Source organism: Eubalaena glacialis, chromosome 13, assembly GCF_028564815.1.
Source record: "Eubalaena glacialis isolate mEubGla1 chromosome 13, mEubGla1.1.hap2.+ XY, whole genome shotgun sequence".
Classification (NCBI taxonomy): Eukaryota; Metazoa; Chordata; class Mammalia; order Artiodactyla; family Balaenidae; genus Eubalaena; species Eubalaena glacialis.
This window is the reverse complement of record NC_083728.1, coordinates 68,491,685-68,506,936: the sequence shown is the minus strand read 5'-3', so window position 1 is coordinate 68,506,936 and position 15,252 is coordinate 68,491,685. Positions and strand designations below refer to the sequence as shown.

The 15,252-nt window shown below is 43.3% G+C and overlaps 1 protein-coding gene and 1 non-coding gene across 5 annotated transcripts in view; both read right to left on the bottom strand.

The window, feature by feature from the left end:
• Window positions 1-13,285, bottom strand: part of LOC133104311 (bMERB domain-containing protein 1) — a 165,002-nt gene extending 151,717 nt beyond the window's left edge. For 2 of the 4 annotated variants that reach the window (XM_061209974.1, XM_061209973.1), the window contains exons 1-3: window positions 12,969-13,285; window positions 10,214-10,284; window positions 7,000-7,029 (exon numbers count right to left, since the gene is read on the bottom strand). In XM_061209974.1, the coding sequence (XP_061065957.1) occupies window positions 7,000-7,029; window positions 10,214-10,284; window positions 12,969-13,278 (411 nt within the window). In that variant the 5' untranslated portion in view covers window positions 13,279-13,285. Of the gene's footprint in view, window positions 1-6,549; window positions 6,917-6,999; window positions 7,030-10,213; window positions 10,285-12,968 lie in introns of those variants that run through there. The other 2 variants (XM_061209975.1, XM_061209976.1) reach the window with 2 other exon arrangements.
• TRNAG-CCC (transfer RNA glycine (anticodon CCC)) lies at window positions 8,554-8,626 on the bottom strand. The gene has a single exon. It is a non-coding gene; the product is annotated as a tRNA-Gly (tRNA).
• Window positions 13,286-15,252: the final 1,967 nt, after the last annotated feature.

The following is a 15,252-nucleotide window of genomic DNA, read 5'->3' as shown; positions in this document are numbered from 1 at the left end:
TAGGAAGCATCATCAAACACTGTGATAGTCTCAGCTCCAAAATGGCTTGCCATCTTACCGGAATCAATTCTCAGTCCCCAACATTCACAGAATTCACAACATACATATTCCATCCACTGTCAACCTAAAGAGAAAATGTAGTCCGTTCTCTTGTTGGGCCATTATCTGGCTACCTGGCTGAATTTCCATTTTCAGGTTATATACGGAGGCTGTGGAGTAGGAGTGGATGACCACCTACATATTATGATTTCAGGGGGTCCCAGAAATTAACGTCCAGAGTAAATCTGTAACAGTTGTGAGCTGGTGGTCATCACCCAGACAACCACACTGCATGAAGCACAAACTATGAAATATTAACATACATAAACAGGGGGAAATATTCAGGGTTCTCCCAAAAAACAGAACCAAAGGGCTGTGTATAGAGAAGGACATTTATTATAAGGAATTGACTCACATGATAATGGAGACAGGCCCCAAATCTGCAGGGTGAGTCAGCAAGCTGGAGACCCAGGAGGGGCGATGGTTTAGTTCCAGTGTGAGTCTGAAGGCCTGAGAACCAGGTGAGCCGATGGGGTAGCTCCCATCTGAAGGCCGACAGGCTCAAGACATAGGAAGAGCCAATGTTTCGAGTCCAACAGTAGAAGAAAAGCCAATGTCCCAGTTTGAAGGCAGTCAGGCAGTAAGAATTCTATTACTTGGGATGAGGCCAGCCTTTTTGTTCTATTCAGGCCTTCAGCTGATTGGACAAGGCCCACCCACATTAGGGAAGGCAATCTGCTTGACTTAGTCTACCAATATAAATGTTACTCTCATCCAAAAACACCTTCAGAGAAACACCCAGAATAATGTTTTACCAAATATCTGGGCACCCCGTGGCCCAGTCAAGTGGACACATAAAATTAACCATCACAAAGGGTAATTTAGTGGTTTGGAGAAGGCCCAACTATCACGATTCCACCCAATTCCCCCTTTTTTGTTTTGGCCACGCCACGTGGCTTGCGGGATCTTAGTTCCCTGACCAGGGATCAAACCCAGGGCCCCTGCAGTGGAAGCATGGAGTTCTAACCACTGGACTGCAGGGAATTCCCTCCACCCAATTCTTTCTCTTTTTTTTTAAATTTATTTATTTTATTTATTTTATTTTTGGCTGCGTTGGGTCTTCATTGTTGCGCACGGGCTTTCTCTAGTTGTGGCGAGTGGGGGCTACTCTTCATTGCGGTGCACGGGCTTCTCATTGCAGTGGCTTCTCTTGTTGCGGAGCACGGGCTCTAGGAGCACGGGCTTCAGTAGTTGTGGTGTGTGGGCTCAGTAGTTGTGGCTCGCAGGTTCTAGAGCGCAGGCTCAGTAGTTGTGGCGCACGGGTTTAGTTGCTCCGCAGCATGTGGGATCTTCCCGGACCAGGGCTTGAACATGTGTCCCTTGCATTAGCAGGCAGATTCTTAACCACTGTGCCACCAGGGAAGCCCCCTCCACCTAATTCTTAAAGACAAACAATCCAGTCTTTGTAGAGCTGGGGAGAGGTGTGACGAGATGGTTTTCAGAGGGTATGTGCAAGTTGGGCCAGGGGCATCAAAGCCTACAAGTCATAACCATCTCCAAGAAAATACAATTTTATGGGCCTGAGGCCAAAGTAGGTAAAGGTCTGGACTGTGCCCAGCTTAAGACAGAACAGCTGCCTGCACAAGGGGATGAAAATGAAAGGGCCATCAGTACAGACTGCTCAGCAGCAGTCCAGAGGCAAAAAACAAAGATGAGAAATCCACAAATTACATTCATTCATTCAGCAGTATTACAGGGCCTCTGCTACATGCCCAACACTGTGCTAGACATTTCAGATACAAGTATGAATAAGAAATATATTCTTCCCTCCAGAAGCTCAGTCTAGTAGGGAATACAAATATGCAAACAGATCATGATCATCCATTGTGGAAGGTTCACAATACATTGCAATGATAGACAGCATAATGTAAAGTGTCTCAGAGGTCTTCTGCTAAAAAATACCCTCTTATTTCCACCCCCTCCCACCACAGCAATAGTTACTAAAATTCCATCCAGAGAGTCATTTGTGTTAGCAATTAAAACAAAACAAAACAAAACAAAACTCAACTAGAAAGGCTGTCATCCACATCTCAGTAAATTAGCTTAATAAACCTACTTTTCTAAATGTAGATGAAATCAGTCAGATAGAGAGAATGGGAGTTTTGAGAGGTGAGGAAAAGACATGAGAACTGATTTGGAAGATATAGCACTAAGTCAGAGAGAATGCAGGGAATGGGCATCCAGAGGAAGGAGAGGATCTGTGAAAAGAAAGGGGATACTTCAAGGTCAAAATCTTCAAGTACAAGGACCCATTAAGTTTCTAATACTTTCAGAAGATGAACCTAATTTCTAATGGAAGCTGCCTCCAGAATGTTCACTCACTTCAAAATTCTCCCTAGGGCTGATTGATCCTTCCTCATTTTCTTCCCCCAAAGGGAAGAAAAGATCCAAAGAGGAGGCTCTGCTACCATCTCTCTAAATCATGGCTGTCGTGTCACTTAAGTAGTCTGATCCCTAACTTCATCACAGTTATTCTGTCCCCTTGGATTGTCTGGGTGGTCAGGGTTAGGGAGGGATGAAGGACAGGAGAAGGGGGCTTGTTATGGCCATTCGACAGAGAAAGGAAGGAAGGTATGGATAAATAAAGATTTAAGGAAAGAAAGACACAATGGCGAAGAGAACTAAAAAAAGATACGCTTCTAACTGATATATGCCAATAATGTCACTCAGTTACTAACTATTCCCTTTTATTCACTTGGTTGGTTACTGCTCAGAGTAGCTTGAAATTCCAAGTACATCCTTTATTGTTAAACTCCAGATTTCCCCTTTCACTTATTCCCCATTATTAAAAGAAAAATTTTCAATAGTTGTTTAATTGCATTTTCTGTTCCTTTAGATTCTAAACATTGTGGGTAAAACTAGATTAAGTGTAGCCAATGCAAGGTCAAGATCTTCAGGCACAAAAAATCCATTAAATTTCTAATAGTTTCAGAAGATGAACCTAATTTCAAACGAAAGCTGCCTCCAGAATATATGGTTACGCATGTTCTGGGTATAATTTGTTTTGGCAAACACTATAGAAATTCACATAAAATTTCACTGAACTAAAAGTAAATTGCCCACCTAGCAAAAGATATTTTTCAATAGCTTCAAATGAATCCTAAAGGATGACAATTCTTGGAGAGAAATAAAGTATGGGTGAGTTAGAAATTGTAATTCTGGGTCATCTACCTCAATCAGAGAGACTATCTACGTTTAATTTGGTTGTGGTTAACACAGTTGATTTGGAGGCCTTATTTAGACACAACCTGAAATACCAAAGTTAAGTCTCTATATCTATGTGTTTTATAGTGAAAGAAATGAAACAAAATTTTCTTCAATGTATTAAAAACCAAAATTGCAATTATTAATGAAGTACTAGAACGTGAAAATGTTTTCCTCTTTGAATTATCTTTTAGTAGCTGTAATTCCTCTCATTCATTAAACACTTTTCTTATTCTGGCCCCCCAAAATATCAATACAAATAAGATAAAGTTTTCCTAAAGCACCCTTCATTTTCATGAACCCTTAAATGCAAAATTTCACTGACTGTGTAGTGGGCAAATAATCACTTTGTCTGCTGAATCACCTTACTGACAGATTTTGAGGAAAATATTTTTACATGTCACTCTCAAACTTGTTATCAGAAATTTTTAAACACATGCAAACTCTCACATTGCCTAATTTTTCCTCACCAAACCCACTATGATATAGCTAAAAGGGAATAACTTTCATTAATTTTCCTATAAATGAAAAAGACTGATAGGTTACAAATTATGCATGATTTTTAATTACAAGTAAGCTGGACAGAAACATCTACTTTATTCAAAGTTGAGGAACAGCCAATGGAAATTTCCCTCTAATTTAGAACTTAAATGCCTTTTCTTTTACTTCTCTTTCAAGATCTCATCTCATCTGATCCTACCATCACCACTCCAGTTCACAGACCTTCAGTCTTGCGACTTTCCATCCTTCAAGACCCAGCTCAGGCATCTCCTCCATGGAGCCTTCCCAGGTTGCCTCGGGCACCATGATTTCAAAGTACCTACTGCTTATGTCACTAACCTACAGCTGGGAGGCATTACTTGAGTAATATTCAAGCTTTCTATTGACCACTTGTCACGGATGCTGTTCAAGCAATGAATGATGAATCGGATTAGATGTCCTGAGAACCTGATTATCAATTTCTTCACTTATACTCCCAACTAGACCACTGACTTCCTTTAACAGTTATCGCCTTGTTGTTTACCCTCTTCACATCCCTACAGTGGCCCTTTAATAACATTTATTATTTACATAAGGGTTATGAAATTTTATCTACTATGGTTATCCTGGTGGACTATAAGGGTGGTTGCATCCACTTGTATAGAAGGAAAAGATCTCCCCTGAACTGAGAAATCATTTTTCAGTTATCTGGGTAAAAGGCCTATATCTGAGACTGGAAATGGAAACCACGAGTCCAAAAAGATGGGACTAGGCACTCTTGATTTTACTGGTAGCAGGGCCAAGAAGACAGCTCCCCGGTAGTGGTGGCCAATGGCATTACCATACGATGACCATCAGGGCATCAGAAAAGTAGGAAAGCTGGGTAGGTGCCATTAGAGTTACAAGGTAAATACCTCAAATGCCAGGACCCAGGATCAAAAAGCAATATTCTGTAAACTTTTTTCAAAAAAATGCTTCAACATCCTCTAAATTTCCCTTCTGTTTTCTACACGTATTAGGTAAAGTTGTTTTGAAAATCCAGTCTACCTCAACTCTGTCAAGGGAAATGAATGAAAGGTTTTGCCTTTGCCTGAGCAACCAGGGGGCCAGAAAAGGGGCCAGGTGGCAACACACAAGCAAGTTAAAGAAACCTTATGAATGGGGAAATCTGGAAGAAGAATAAGAGCCACCTGCTCTGTTCTAAACACTGGAAGGTTGAGAGAGTGTTTTACTAAGGACAGCAGCATTTTAAAACAAACACTGCATTATTTCGAATGAGTTCCATTTCTCATACTAAAAAAAAAAGTACTCTTGCATAAAAATTAAAAGGGTATTATTTGCAAAAATTCAGAGAATACATGCTACATATTCTCTCTACAGTACAGAGTAACACATTATTGAGTAAAGATTATCATACTTTTATGAATAATAAGCTTTTCCCCCTTGACAGTATAAACAAGGTTTGTTTTCTGAAATATTTTCCCAAACACTATTCTTCCACCATAAGTAATATTGAAGCTCATCTAAAAGATTGCCCGGTAGTTCTTCTTATAGTTACTCTGGATATTCTTTTTAAATGACAAAACGTGTCTTATATGTTGTGAAATAGCTCTTCTATTGTATGAACTACTTTTAGAACTACTGAAAAAAAAATTATTTTAGAATTAAACTATCTAGAAATTTCCTTACTCTTGCCCCAATAATGTAAAATATATTCATATCTATTAAATTCAAATAAATCCACACTTAGAAGTTATTTACTTATGACATATAAATTTATATTACAAGTTATATAAATTATATGCTTAAAATATTTAGGCATACATTCTTAAATTAATCTTAAATATAAATTCTCAAGATAAATATATTAACATCTCAGTGCTTCACATCTTTAAATCTGTGAAACACTCCATGGGAAGCAACAGAATAGTGATGCAATTCTCGGGTGAAAATTGCTAAAACTTCTTGAAATAGTCAAATAATTGTTAAACCCACTGGTTTTGAAGTTAGAAAAACTGAGTAAATCTGAAAAACTGGATCAAGTTTCTCATGTACACCTTAAAGATTACCTATAAAGATTTATGTTAAAGCACTAATTTTAAACAAGATAACATCAGTGTGAATTTGGGGTAACTATTTTCCCTGGAACTTTATGGAATAGAGTTCTTCCTTCCAGAAGAAAACTTATTAATTTTTTTTAGAAACTTCACTCAATGTATTTCTTTTAAAAGCCAAATATTTTATATATTTTGTATATCTAGGAAATGGGATATTTAGCCAAGTGACTATGCTGAAAACTAAAAAGCATTAACTAAAAAAATAATTAAAAACTATAAAAGTAGAAGACATCAGTAAAATACACTCTATACAGAACACTAATCATACACTGTGCATATTTTTTTTTACATAAAACGTACTTGCAGAACTTTAATATTAGCATAACAATAAATTATTATACAGCATTTTAGGGGAAAATCTGGTTATTCAATCTTCCTGATTGAATTCTGTGTAAACAGAAATTAACTATAAGGACTATTTTTGGTATAAAAGGTAATCTGATCCAAAAGTGTTTAAGAGATAACCTGAGATTTTAGAAGAGAGATGTATACAATCAAAATGGAAGTTCCTTAAATCAACTGGCAATAAAATATTAGACCAGAAATAGTAATGATTATAAATTGCCATTTTGCCACTGTTATTGATATTAACCAAAGTATTAGGGAAGTGAAAATACTAGAGAAGTATCAATAATACTTTTGGATTAGAATGAAAAAAAAGAAGGAGATTTGAATAAAATTGAAAGTTATCATTGCTAATTAAAAAACAATCGGGTCTACAGAATAGTAATTCTTCAAAATGGAGCACATAACTGGTAAGCAGGGTACTTAATCTGCAGGCAATCCTCTGCATTTAAGGGAAAAAAATTAGTCAATTTCAGGGAGTTCTTGACTTGTCATTTCTCTGGGGGTCTTTCAACTTCATTTGTTCCCTTTATACAAAGGAAAGTAAAAGCTGACTTCAAGGTACCATCACCACCCTGTTGTGAAAAGCAGAGGAAAGTGGCCCACAGAAAACCACAGAGCCCAGTGTAAGCTGTTCTCCAGTAAACAGGAACGAGGCTGAAGTTGGTCAGCTATAACACAGAGAGAGAGAGTCTTTTAGGGCTCCATATAAACCAGACCCATGAGTTAGCATTCTAAGTAGTTTGAAACTCACCTGTACAAAAGGCCAGTACATCAGACCACTCTGGAATAAAGAAAAACTTTATTAGGATGCTTTTTAATCGCACAAAACAATCACATAGTTCGTTCTATAAAGCATTAAGAAACACCAGGCAGGTGGAAAGTGGACGTGGTATTATATTTCAGACTAAGCAGATTAAATTAGACTACTTATGGTCTCTTGAGTGGAAGAGGGTAGGGAGTTGTACAAACAGCTGTTAGGCACAAGAATAAAGATTTTTATTATATTCACAAATTTACAATAAAAAGTCTACTTGAATCAGTACCAATTCTGGAAGACAACTGCTTTCAAAATAACAACACATATTTATTTATTTAAATTTATTTATATTTTATTTTTGGCTGTGTTGGGTCTTCGTTGTTGCCTGCGGGCTTTCTCTAGTTGCGGCGAGGGGGGGCTACTCTTTGTTGTGGTGCGCGGGCTTCTCATTGCGGTGGCTTCTCTTGTTGTGGAGCACTGGCTCTAGGCGCGCAGACTTCAGTAGTTGTGGCATGCAGGCTCAGTAGTTGTGGCTCACGGACTTAGTTGCTCCGCGGCATGTGGGATCTTCCCGGACGTGGGCTCGAACCCGCGTCCCCTGCATTGGCAGGCAGGTTCTTAACCACTGAGCCACCAGGGAAGTCCACAACACATATTTATATATTGTAATTTTCCTGTTTGCCCAAGGGAAATATTGATAAAATACAGGATCACCAATGAATTTTTAAAACTCGACTAAACTGTTCTTTATGGTGATTTGATAATAATATATTCTAACTACTTCATGCTACAGAATAAGTTTAGCTTTTAAGATGTATTTATTTGTGGGAATTCCCTGGTGGTCCAGGGGTTAGGACTCGGGGCTTTCACTGGTGGGGCCCAGGTTTGATCCCTGGTCAGGGAACTAAGATCCTGCAAGCCGCGTGGTGTGGCCAAAAAAAAAAAAGATGGATTTATTTTAACAGACTTTAAACTGCTCATTCTGACAAAAGAGTCATCATTATGGATTTTTTTTTAAAGATAGAGATCTTGGTATGTAAATTATATCTTAAAAAAAAAAAGCTAGAGCCGCACCCCTACATCCCCATGCTGTGCTAAGTACCCATTTGCATGCTCTGAGCACTGCTCGTGGCACTGAGGTTAATGTTTGTCTATTTACTTGTCTATCTACCCCACTAAACTGTAAGTCCCTTAAAGACAGTAGCAGTGTGTGTGTGTGTGTGTATATCTCTCTCTATATATATTTATATATATGTTTTGTGTTATCTTCCGCTAACACCTAGCACAATGCCTAGCAGATAGTTTCTTGTTACACGAGATCCTCAGGAAAGTCCCCAAATGGTGCTGGGCATCAGACTGCCGGTACCCTCTTTCTTCTCAAGGGCGTGGATACAACTGACTCATTTGGAACCACTGTTTTTGTTGTGTTTTGCTTTTTTTTTTTAATATTTATTTATTTATTTATCTGGCCGTACCGGGTCTTAGTTGCAGCACCCAGGATCTTCGTTGCCGCGTGCAGGATCTTTAGTTGCAGCATGTGGAATCTAGTTCCCTGACCAGGGATCGAACCTGGGCCCCCTGCATTGGGAGTGCAGAGTCTTAACCGCTAGACCACCAGGGAAGTCCCAGAACCACTGTTTTTAAAAAGGTGTGTAAAAGCCGCCACGTTTCTACCCAATGAAGATAGCCTGTATGTCTTCATTAAAGAAGGAGAATCTGAAATATCTGCAAATCCTTGGTCAAAGCCCCTTTCTTTTACAACTCTGCTTGGCTTGCTCTTCGTATAAATGTATAAATGTCAGATGTACCTATCTCCATGAGATCTATGACATCATGGGCAAACTTGTTCCTTTTCCAAAGTAAAGCAGAAGAAAATCATATTTGGATGTCACCATGGGCCTATAATTTTTGCCTCAAGAGAAGTAACAAGAGTTCTGAATGCTTTCCCCCCGGAGGGGCTTGGCAGCATGTGGCTTCCACCCTCCCTGTCATCTGCCTTCAACCACCAAGCGGGTGATAATGGTTCTCGTGCTCAGAATAGTTCAACAGAAGATGCTGGCGGTGTGGGTGAGGGTGGCGGGATGGCTGGGGGTGGCTTGGCACTGCTTTTGATCGGGAATTAAGTAGATGTGGAGCCCTAGACAAGGCTGTGTATATTCTGGAATCCTGAAAATTCACTTCATTGTCATTAATAGAATCAAATAGAATCAAACATTGTCATTAATAGAATCACACTAGGCCAGAGATGGAAAGCATCCCTGCCTTGCCAGGTCGTGAGGACACTGCTCAATAGATCTTCATTGAATAAATGAATAGATATTTGGGGGATTGGATTATATATATATTTGTACTGAGCAAACAGGACAAGAGGTGACTTGATTCCAGCCTCAGGATAACCCTGGGAAACATCTTCCTTTTCTGTAAATACCTTTGTGATGTCAAGAAGGTTCCTTTCAGGGCTTCCCTGGTGGCACAGTGGTTGGGAATCCGCCTGCCAATGCAGGAGACACAGGTTCGAGCCCTGGCCCAGGAAGATCCCACATGCCGCGGAGCAATTAAGCCCATGTGCCACAACTGCTGAGCCTGCGCTCTGGAGCCCACGAGCCGCAGCTGCTGATCCCACATGCCACAACTGCTGAGGTCCGCGTGCCTAGAGCCCGTGTTCCGCAACAAGAGAGGCCACCGCGATGAGAGGCCCGCGCACCGCAATGAGGAGTAGCCCCCGCTCGCCACAACTAGAGAAAGCCCGCATGCAGCAACGAAGACCCAACACAGCCAAAAATAAATTAATTAATTAATTAATAAAAAAAAAAAAAAAAGAAGGTTCCTTTCATAGGGACTCAGCAGAATGCACACTTGGAAACATCAGCTCTAAATGTGAGAATGATTCCATAAAGCCACTCACATTCTACTATTCCTATTTTGCAATAACCTCTTTGGCTCCAAAAAAATCACTGTGATCACTAACAAGAATAAATATAAGAATGTCAGAAATCGTTGTGAACATTGACTAAAATTCAGAGACACTCACATATAGACACTCTTAAAGATTCTCATTCAACTATCAAAACAAATTTAAGATCTGTCAAAATATAGTACCCTGTGCCAACCAACTGGAGCCCTAACTTAAGAATATTTTTATTTAAATGTATTTAATGTTAAAAAGATACAAAAAGATCCTGGTCATATTTTCAAAAGTCTGTCTTACCTTATATGTATTCCAGAATTTCTGTCTCAGGTCCAAAAATATGTCATCCTTTTCCTGGAGAATACTCATACCTATTTGAAAAAACACACACCGAAAGAATTTTAAAAAATTTAATACGAAGAATACTGTATAACAGTTCATGTTCAAGTTTTCTATTCCAATATGCAAGGTAACCACCACTATCACTCACTCAGTATGTTCCGTCTGACCCAACAGTGAAAACAAAAGATAATCTCCATTCTAAAGTTAGGTAAATTTTAAAGTGATGATAAATATGAAGTGAGAATAGCAGGGTACCGAGTTATAGCAGAATGATTATTTTTTTTAAAAAGCTGTTAGAGAATTCACAAAAACCTCAGTGTTAGCATGGTGGGACTACTGGTGACTTTTCTTCTCTCCCTTCAAAACATTTTGTGAAATGTTTAAAGTTTTAAAAATTTAATTTCTTTCTTTTATAAAAAGGCTGCCAGACTCTGGGTATTCTAGCAACTACAGATTTCCCATCTAAGAGGCTTTCTAAATGGAATTTGAAAGCAGAACACAAGTTCAGACTTCCTAAAAACATCTGGAAAACTTTGACGTTCAACAACCCTGAAAAGGAAGTCAGGGAACAAGGACAAAACCCTCCTAATTTAGGAAAGGTGTGAAAATGAGAGTGCTTTAAAAAGTCTCCCCCAACTCTGATTAGGAAGAAGGGGAAATAAAATCTTTTTTAGTCAATTGCAGGGGATTCTTAGAACAGGACCGGTAAGAAAACCGAGCCCAATATTGGTAATAGTATTCCACTTACCCAGCACTAATTAAGGGCTAAGCACTTGACGTGTTGTCTTTCATCTGACCCTCCTAACCCTCAGCTAGGGATGGTCGAGTTGCAGAGGAGGAAAAGAGCTCAGAGAGGTTGACAGTGATCTAAGTCCAACCCAGGTGTGGATTCCGAGCCAGACCTTTTAATCACAACTATTCTAGCTCCCAAGGCAGCCCCAGCACAAAGGATCATCTGATACAGGCAATTTCCAAGTCTGAGGTGCCTTGAACAAACATCCAACCCACCCCCTTCCCACCATTCCCCCTTCAGTTTAACATGAGGAGAGGGAAACAGGGCCCAGAAATCTGAAATGCAAAACAAAGAAGCAATGTGGGCAGGAATCGGTTTCAGGGGCCTCGGGCTTGAACCACAGGCCCCAGCAGCCCTGTGACTGCAGCATCTTTCTGGTTTCAGGAACGCTGACATCCCTCAGGGAGATGAAGACCATGACATGGATTGTGTTGCTTTTGGGCAGGTCGTTTATCCCTTTGAGCCTCGGTTTCCCTGTCTGTAACATGGGAATAACAATACCTGCCTCACTGGGTTGTTTGAGGATTAGATGGGAATCTGACTCCCAAACGCCAGCAGCCCCCAACCCTCCATCCCATCACCAGGGTACAAGGGCACTGCAGTAACAGGCATGAGGAACCTGTCTGCCAATCTGGCCTGGAAGTCACGCGCTGGGATCAGGCACAGATCTTCTGATAAATCAGGCAGCTCCTGCTCTCAGGTCCTCTATCCCCTGACCTCACTGACCCCATGGGCCATGTGGTTGGCACTGCATCAGGCATGTTTCCTGTGGAGTTTGTGAGTGACTCTGGCCCCCAAAATAAGATCCATGGGGCAGTGTAGGTTCCTTCAAAGTGGTGACTTGACCACTTCAACACGGTTTAGAAGAAAGCACCAACAGCCACTGACAAGACTCCTTGGGGGATCTGTGATCCCCAATGCCAAGGCCAGGCCCAGGACCCTTGAGTTTTCTTAGGGGATTGGGTGCCCCTCCCCTGCCCACTCCCTTCCAAGCAATAGAAAACGCTATGAAGATGAAGGCCACAGAGCCCTTGCCGTTGTTTTTAGAATTTAGGGCGCTAAGAAAGGTTCCCAAAGTCAGGCCCTCAGGCTCCAGGGTGGACTTTTTGAGGAGGGGACGCCCCAGACCCTCACAGGTACAGAGACCTCTCATGGCAGGGGTCCGAGGTCTCCTGACATTTTCTGTGGGTTTTGATATGCGGATGGGACCCCCTTCAGGGAAATCTTGTTACAAAAGCAGGACTACCGCCCTGAGCACACATTTTGAGGGGAACCGGGCGGCACCTCAGATTCCACCGGCTCTGCCCGCACCATCCTGAATCCCCTCACCTTTTGTTTGTATGTTGGAAAGGAGTATCCCGCCAGTGGAAAGGAGGCCCCTAGCCCCCGGGTGGATCTTCCCAGGAGCAGGACCGGCCCCGCCCCACAACGTGGTCACGGGGCTCACAGCTGACATGGTAGCAAGCTGGGGTCTCCTCGACGTTCCCGTGGACCTTTATCAGGGGAAAATGGATCCCCAGCCCTGCCTCCCCACTTCCGGCCTACGTACGCCCCAGGCCCCCTGAAACCTCCAGCCCCAGACTACGGGCAACCCAGCGTCCGAACTGCGACCCTGGCCCCCTAATCCCTGGCCTCTCCGGCAACCGCCCCTCAATTTCTTTCCCCTCAATCCTGTTAATCCACAGTCCCCAGACTTCTCGACCCTCGCACCTCGACCTCCGGCCCTCGTCCAGACCCTCCCAGTCCCCTGAACCCTGGCCCCCACCCCAGGATTCCAGCCCCGGTCCCCGGCCCCCAGAGCCCCAGGCTCCTGCCCGCTCCCAGCCCCTTGAAACCCCGACCCCTGCCTCTCGTCCCCCAATTCCGTATCCGCCTCCGTCCCCCAGTTCCGGCCCCCAGGTGCCTGGCCCGGCTACTCACCGAAGTAGAAGGCAGAGACGTACACCGGCCCGCCGAACGCCTGGTCGCACAGCACCTTGGCCAGGACGGCGCGCGGCGCGCGCCCCGGCAGCGCGCGCTCCAGCAGGCGCAGCCACACGTAGTTGAAGTTTGCGTGGAAGGCCACGGCCACGGTGGCCACGTGCCGCGTCTGCCGCCAGTCGGCAGGGCCGCCCCGCAGCCGCTGCTGCAGCGCGTCGCCGGCTGAGAAGAGCGCGGCGTAGAGCAGCACGTTCGTGGGCCAAGGGTAGCGCCGGGCGGTGCGCAGGAGCTCCCGCCACCCGCCCGCCATGCCCGTGCCCTGGGCGCCGGCCAGCGACCGCCGCCAGCTCCGGGCCACGCCCACCGCCCCCTGCCCCCTACGCCCCGGCCTCCGCCCTCTGCCCCCAGCCCCCGGCGCACCGCCTCCCGCCACCTGCACCTGCCTCCTCTCCACGCTCGAAGGCGATTGGGCGCCTCGCGCACACCCAACTGCACCGACCAATCCCGTGGCCACTGGCGATCCTGGAGGCTGAGCTTTTGAAATACTGCTGGTCCGCATATGCATGATCGCCTTACAAGTCATGTCCAGAGAGGCAAATCCTTACAGACTTAAGGGGCTGGGCGATGGGGGGGATGCGAAGTGACTGCTAACCGGGTGTGGGATTCTTTTTTGGGGTGATGAACTATTGTATAATTAGATAGTGGTAACGGTTGCACGGAAAACCATTAATGACACTTTTTTTTTTAATTAATTAATTTATTTATTTATTTTTGGCTGCGTTGGGTCTTCGTTGCTGCGCGCAGGCTTTCTCTAGTTGCGGCGAGCGGGGGCTACTCTTCGTTGTGGTGCGTGGGCTTCTCCTTGCGGTGGCTTCTCTTGTTGGGGAGCACCGGCTCTAGGCTCACGGGCTTCAGTAGTTGTGGCGCGTGGGCTCAGTAGTTGTGGCCCACGGGCTTAGTTGCTCTGCGGACCACAGCTGGAACCCGTGTCCCCTGCATTGGCAGGCGGATTCTTAACCACTGCGCCACCAGGGAAGTCCCTAATTACACTTTAAAATGGTGAATTGTATGGTATGTGAATTATATCTCAAAACGAACCAAAAAAGGTTAAAAAAGAAGGGGAAAATTGGGGGGAAAAAGTGGTGTGGGGGGAATACCGAAAGTCAGTTACCAAGATGGCAGTGTATTTTAAATGTCTTAACATAACAAGGAATTCACACTTTCGACACACACAATGACTATGTAACAGTCTTTGGAGACAACGTCAGAAGTTAAACTTTGAGGCCTTTCATGAATGTGAGGTGGGATTCAATGGGGCTACTGCTTTCTCTTCAGAGTCTGTGCCTCAATGAATATTACCTCCCAAATCATACGCTGAGCTCCCAGAAGCAGGGGGTCACTGGAAACCCAAACAGCAGATGTAACCTCTGACCTCATGGAAATCAGTTTCTCTTTGCTTCTTTTCCTCTATTTTTCCTTCCTTCATTGTCACACCCAATTCCATTCTCATTTTCTCCCTCTCTCTTCTATTCGTTTACCCTATTTTAGTTAATTATTAATTTTTTGATTTTTAACTTTTCATTTTGAAATAATTCCAGACTTTCTGAAAACTTGCAAAAATAGTACAGAGTTCCCATATATTCTTCAACCAAGCTTCCCCAAATATTGACATCTTACATAACCATAGTACAATTTTCAGAATGACTGATGTAATACTGCTACCCAATCTACAGACCTTATTCAAACTATTGCCAATTGTCCCACTAAAGTCCTTTTTCAAGGACTGGCTTTCAATTCTGGATCACTTTGCCTTGTACTGAATTGTCATAGATCACCTTAGTCTCCAATCTGGGGCACTAATCAGTTGTATTGTAGATTGTTCCTCAGTTTGTCAACAACCTTATTGTTACGGGCTGCATTGTGTCCCTCCAAATTTCATATGTTGAAGCCCTAACACCCGGTACCTCAGAATATGACTGTATTTGGAGATAAAACCTTTAAAGAGGTGATTAAGTTAAAAATGAGGCCCTGGGACTTCCCTGGTGGTGCAGTGGTTAAGAATCCACCTGCCAATGCAGGGGACACGGGTTCAAGCCCTGGTCCGGGAAGAACCCACATGCCGTGGAGCAACTAATCCCCTGCGCCACAACTACTGAGCCTGTGCTCTAGAGCCTGCAAGCCACAACTACTGAGCCCGCGTGCCACAACTACCGAAGCCCTCGCACCTAGAGCCCATGTTCCACAACAAGAGAAGCCACCTCAATGAGAAGCCTGCGCACCGCAA